Source organism: Diorhabda sublineata, chromosome 1, assembly GCF_026230105.1.
Source record: "Diorhabda sublineata isolate icDioSubl1.1 chromosome 1, icDioSubl1.1, whole genome shotgun sequence".
NCBI lineage: Eukaryota > Metazoa > Arthropoda > Insecta > Coleoptera > Chrysomelidae > Diorhabda > Diorhabda sublineata.
The window spans coordinates 42,592,469-42,598,973 of NC_079474.1; the positions used below are offsets into that span (position 1 = coordinate 42,592,469).

The following is a 6,505-nucleotide window of genomic DNA, read 5'->3' on the forward strand; positions in this document are numbered from 1 at the left end:
TTTTATAAAAAGATACTTTTCCAACATCAACTAAAACAATATGTACAGCAGACACCTAAAGGGTTCCAAAGCAGTTACAATTGGTTCTTCCTTTACAAATGTCTACAATTTTGATAATCTGCAATCCTAATGGTCAACTATATATGTCCTTTCATTATGTTATGTTATATTGGTTCGATGTGCTGAAAACATATTTATATTTTTTAGCAATTTGCATGTAAATTTCATTTTTACATTTTAATTTGTTGGCACTTGAAATACATATCCTCTGAGACTTTAATTTATGTAACTCTAATCTACTTTAGATATATTGGAAATACATCTTCCCATTTTTATTCACTATAATACTATTTAATATTTTCATGTCGTTTTCATAAAAAATTATTCATGAAAAAGGTTTAGGTATATAAGTGTTTAAAAACCTGGAAGGTTTTATTGATAACTTTGCCTAAATATTTGAAATATATGGAGTACAAAATAATATCAATGTGCATGAAATATTCAAGTTGGTGAGAATGAATAATTTACCTAAATAGCTATCCAATTAGGTAATATGAACGTTTTTTAAAAATTTAAGTAATGGAAGCTATTTCTAATATATAATTTGCTATTTTTGTAATTTTTCCTGTAATTACCAAAAGAAAACTTTTCCACTCAGGACAAGCCTTTAAGAAAATCCGAACGTATTTATTCTAATATAATTATTTACTTTTAAATTTTACTAATAAAACAAGGGCAAGAAAACAGTCAAACTTAGAAAACTTCTAGAGAAAAGCAAATGCAAAAGCAAAAAATACAAAAAGAACTAAGTTACTTTACAGGTATGTTTTGCGGTAAATATTTTCGTAAATCTATTTTTTTAATTTACAAAACTCATAAAATTTGGTATCATATACTTCGACTCCTTTTCATATTAAATTAGTAATGACGGAATTTTCTGTCAGTTTGATTAATGTTAGTTTTAAAAATGTATCCAGAACAAAATCCAGATATTCCTAAAAACATAATAGAGCTAGTGGTACAAGCCAGTGCTCATTTGATACCAGCAAAATCTAGATAGAGATTAATAGCTAAGATTTTTCAATGCCTTTAAAAAATGTAAAAATATTAATAATTAACATTATTAAGAAAGAATATGAAAAATTAATTTAGAAAACAAAATTGATATAAATTTAAAATGAAATAACTTTAAAATTTACTTACAGGTTTTTGGTAATCTCAATAACTCCTTATCTCCTACCGTAACTTCGTGGGGTTGATCGTGATAATTGTAAATTATATGTAACATTTTTTCTTCTCCTAATGCGGGATCAAAGAAACCAGGTAGTTCAGACTATAACAAAACACTACATATTTAGCTTATGTTGAACAAGCAAAATTTTCATTTACAATCACAATCCAACCATTACTGTTGTTTTGAAGTAAGAAAGTAGATTCTGCTTGCTGTTAAGTGGAAATTGCTTCATTTTTATGAGTAATGCTCATTATTCAACACTCAAATTAGTAGTAGTAGAGAACAGTATATAAAAAAAGATTGATATCTCAAGATATAAATGCCTTGATAATGCAACTTTTAGAGGGGGGTAAGGTTTTCAAATATTTTTTTTTCTAAATGAACAATATGTCGAGAATATTGTGTATAAATATATGTAGCCGCTCGTTATCTATAGTAGAAAGCAGCTGCAATTTCCTTTATTTTCCTGAATCCCTTTCTGTCTGTGTGATGCTGGCATTGATGGTTCTATGTAAATATAAAAATTCATATTCTTTAATTGATAATTTATTTCGTATTTTTACATATAAAAAACTTTAAATTGATTTTCCAAAAAAGTTCGTGAACATTAGAACTCAAAATCTTCTGAATCGATTCTTTTGAAAATTTGAAGATTACGTCTTCACATAAATAAACAGGTAATCCAGGAAGGGTTTGTTTGTAATTTTTTTTAATAACAAATTAACCGCGATTTTTTGAACTAAAATCACATTTTTCACTTTCATCGAAAAATATATCACATTTAAAATTCATATGAATTTTTTTGTTTCAAATGATCCGAAATAGTCTAGTCAACAAGGTGTCATTCGATAATCGCATGTAGAAAGTTTTTGAAAAAATTGGAAAGTGCTAGCAAAAATTACAGGAGGTTATAAATAATTAACTAAAAAAAAGGGGTTTGGTTTTTGTTTATCTATCTATCTATCTGAGATATTCTGAATCTGAAAAAAGATTCAAAAAGGGGAGGAAATTTCCTAAAAAAAGTCCTGACTCCTGGAACTGTAGGATCAACATTTATAATTTTTATCGAAGGTTGAAAATATTTTCGAAAATGGGTAAGTGTAACCTTCGAACAGTTCAACAAAAAATATTATTTCGACATTGTAAATATTAAAATTTTAATTCAGGAACTTACATGACACATCAACAAATCATAATCTACCGGCAAAAAATTGTTATCGCGTTTTTGCAATAATTTATGCATTTGCTAATTAACAATTTCATGTAGCTACTACTCTCAATTTGTTTTGTATTCGCCATTTTTTGAAGGCTTTTTAAGAGATAAAAAGGCCTCAAAAAGAATTATAAATATTTGTCTTACAGTTCTGGGAGTTAAGACGTTTTTTAGGAAATTTCTTTGGCATTTCGAATCATTTTTCAGATTCAAAATATTTCAAATATTCTTTGAGATAAAACCAAACCCCTTTTTTCTAGTTAATTGTTTATAACTTTTTGTTATTTTTGCGAGCGCATCTTCAATATTTTCAAAACCTACATGCGATTATGAATTGAATGACACCACAATCATATTGTTAGGAGTCGGAACCTAGAAGCTGCTGAATTTAAAGAAATTTCACAACAAGAATATTCATCACATTAATTATAATCATTGCCAGATAGGAGGTAATAAGAATCTTAAAATGAATTACTGATGTAGAATCGAATTGATTTTTTTTTACTACTGAGCCACAATAATTATTTAAATTAAAAAGATATTTGTTAAAAAATAACATGAATGATTGGTATTTTACAACAACGAAATTAAATAAAATAATATTCCAGTATCCAATTTTTTCAAGTCTTCTAACTATCTCTTATTGGCTGTAAGTCAATGTCTCTGTTTGTCTATAATTTCTCCTGTCTCCTTTTTTATATTAGCTCTATAACAAATTGCTGGGCTGATAAGCATTTTAATAGTAGCAGTATTTTTATGGGGTTTTCATTAGTTCCCAAGCCAAGGAGATTTTGTTTATCTGTTTTTTCTTCTTTTCTTCACATCTTGTCCTTCTTTTAGAACTCTATCACAAACTCTTGATGATTGAAAGTTTTATAAGATACAAATTATTTTGCTTCAGGTTATCAGATGTTTCTTATGTCGTTCACTTCTTGACTTTTTTCCAAAAAATGTAAAATGACTTTTGACACATCATTCCAATTTTAATAACGTGATTGTCTTTTCTGGTGTTGCATCTGATTGGATCTCTTTATGCCCAGTATCCATACCAAACTTATTCTTCTTCATAAGTTGATTTAGAAAATTATTAAAATCACAAAATTTCCAAAAATTTGTGTTCTTTTTGGAGTACATATTATCTAATATATGTATCAGAAAGACTGTAAAAAAACCTGTTTATGTATATATAGGAATTTTAATCATCCTGTTGGTTGTAGTGAACGTTTTATATAGTATATATAAGGTGAAGTACTTACTTTATTTTGAACATGTATTTCTAATTTACTGTCTTTGACTAGACACTGAATAGGAATAGTTACATCCAGAACTTCGTTGGACAATTCCGTATCGCCTTGTTGACTAGTATCTAAAATTTTGATACAATGTAACAATTTGTCTTTCAAATATTTGTATATTTACCTTTCATAATCCTTCCATATATTGCCTTAATTATAACCAATCCCTTTTTGTTGCTCTCTTCATCTCTTATCCTATTGTAAGTGACGGTCATAAGGTCTTGAGCAGCAGCTGCTTCTCTTCGTTTTTCTAGCAATTTATTAAAATTATTCTGTTTTTGTTTTTCAACCTTCTTATTTTTTTCTTCTCGTAAGAAAGGTTCAACAAAACCTTTTTTAACAACTATGTATATTACTAAAGGCACAACAGTAGCATAAAAAACGGGGGCTGGCATTATTTCTTCACAAAGATGAATTGGAAAGGAGTATGTTTGAGACGCTCTTGTTAACCTGCAATATTTTATTTATGTGTTATAGATGTTTCATGTTAAACAAAATGTTTACCAACAGCCGAACAAAAAGTATTAACAACTAGAAAACGCATTAGAAGATGAAAAATGATTATGGGTGTAGGAATGAAAGATTTAACAGTTAATCTCATAACATATCCTAATATATTCACCTTATTTTGAGTTTAACACCAGATGGTACACCACATACAACTGCAAATGCTAAATTACTATGTTTCGATATCTTTTTCTCGGCACCATATTCTAAAACCCCTCCGAACGTGCCTACTCTAAAAAAAATTAATTCAAATTACGGTAGGAAGTTTTATAAATCTACTTTCTTACTTTACTGCTAGTCTAAGTCTCAAATCTTGACTCAATATTTTCCTTGTGTATTGTAAAAGAACATAAGAATGCGGTAATCCTACTTGTATTGAAAAATTGTAACGGTTCTTTTCTAAAACAAGTATTTGAAATCAGTAAATAGTGATATAATGTGCCTTATTATAATTGAAAATATAATTAAATTTAATGAAATCAAAATAGCTGAAAACTACATACAAAAACAGTATTCTGTATATTTTACTTTAGTTCAACAGTAAAAAGTATAATTCAATGAAAAACAGTATAGTTGGCAACTCTAGCTACACCCTTTAAGCAAATTCTCATTGTAAAGCATTTATAATAATGACAATAGAACATGGTAAATATTTTCATTACCTGTATCTCTAATAATTTGGGTGGTAAATGCAGATCTTGGGCCTCCCTGGTATGACAAATATCCTATAGTGTGTTTATCTACTTGCATTGCCAAAGCTGAAAATATTTGACAGTGTCAATTAATTATATACAAAATGTTTGAATAGTTCCAATTTTTGATGAAGTATTTATTGAAATTTGATAAATAATCACTGATTGCTCACTTGACATTATACCAGGCAGAATTCCTTCAGGTGTGAATTGTAAAATTGTACCTCCATTCCAAAAAAATCTTCTAGTGAGTGTTCTAAAACCTTTAAAAGATACTGCTGGACCACTGCCTGAAACAACAAACCCAAATGAAAATAAAAAATTGATTGGATTATATAGATAACAGTACCTGCTGTCATTTCTACTTCAGCCCAACTTTTGTGAGAAAATATATGACGCCAACTTAAATTAATACCACCTCCTCCGGTGCCATTTTTTGCTTGAAGTTGCCCGGATAGTGTGCAGGTGTCTTTTTGAGTCAATGGAAAATCAACTGATTGATTAAATTGCATTGATGATATTTCGATATTTGGAAATTGAGTCAAGTCGCTAAAATAATAAACTTAAAATATTTTAATTTCCTGAATATATGAAATATACCTATCGTATTCATCTTCTAATAATTCATCATAATAAGGATTAAATAGATCAGTTGCATTAACAGCTACTGTAATATTTCCAGTGGGATTTGTAGCCTGTTTTTTCAGCCTCTCTGCTTTTTCTTCTGCTAACTGTTCATACTCGGCTCTTATTTCTGCTGGTGACTTTGTCCTCTGCACTATTTCCCACCCTTCAGTTTCTAACCCTTTGATACCAAGTGAATCATAAATAGCTCTTTTGTGAGGATCAGAAAGAACTAAAATATTGTACAACAGCTATATATTTATTTCTTTATACTTACGACAAAGTGGTTTATTTTTGGGTATTACCTTCATATGCTTTTTTTGTTTTATTGAACATAATTTCAGCCTTTTCTTTGAGGTCTTGGTCGACATGTTTGTCAGGATGATACATCCGACTCAACCTCCTGTAAGCAGTGTTAATATCATCTTTGGAAGCCTAAAATTTCATCATATGACTAAATTTAGAGGTTAACTTGATAAAAAAAAATAATAATTTTTGAATGTACCTATTGAGGATAATTCTTACAATGATTATATACCTCTCGAGGGATATTCAAAAATGAATAATAATCCTCTTCCATCGCAGTTTCATCTTCAGAATCAAAATTCATGTTTCAAAAGCAACCTGAAGTTTCGAATTTCAATGTCAAATGTTCCGAGATCTAAAATTATTTAAACGATAAAATTTCTTTCCTCTGCTTACGTTCAATACAATCGTGTACTTTTTAGAAATATATTTTATATACTTTTAACTAAAATTTTTGATAGCGATAGTAATTCAATTTCATTTTTCAGCATTACATTTCAAGGTCTATTTTAAAGCTTAGGCAACACTTTATAAATTTAAAAATCGTTGTGCCAACTTATGTGTTGTGAAATTTTCTTTTAATCTGTGATGGGAGGAAATAATGTTTTCTAAGTGTCATTAAAGAGCAGAACTA

General features: G+C 28.6%; 1 protein-coding gene across 2 annotated transcripts; it reads right to left on the bottom strand.

Annotated features, from left to right (window-relative positions):
* Nucleotides 1–44: 44 nt before the first annotated feature.
* On the bottom strand, nt 45–6,438 carry LOC130452545 (dnaJ homolog subfamily C member 11). Of its 2 annotated transcripts, none has more exons than XM_056791881.1 (13): nt 6,287–6,438; nt 6,104–6,226; nt 5,871–6,000; nt 5,542–5,797; nt 5,291–5,490; nt 5,115–5,231; nt 4,912–5,007; nt 4,537–4,648; nt 4,365–4,481; nt 3,867–4,192; nt 3,704–3,813; nt 1,204–1,333; nt 45–182 (listed from the first exon to the last, which is right to left on the bottom strand). In XM_056791881.1, the coding sequence occupies exons 2-13, from the start codon at nt 6,173–6,175 to the stop codon at nt 160–162; spliced, it is 1,689 nt and encodes a 562-aa protein (XP_056647859.1). In that variant the 5' UTR covers nt 6,176–6,226; nt 6,287–6,438; the 3' UTR covers nt 45–159. The 2 variants fall into 2 exon arrangements, with proteins under 2 accessions (XP_056647859.1, XP_056647860.1); XM_056791882.1 differs by having other exon boundaries at nt 6,311–6,409.
* Between the last annotated feature and the right edge of the window lie 67 nt (nt 6,439–6,505).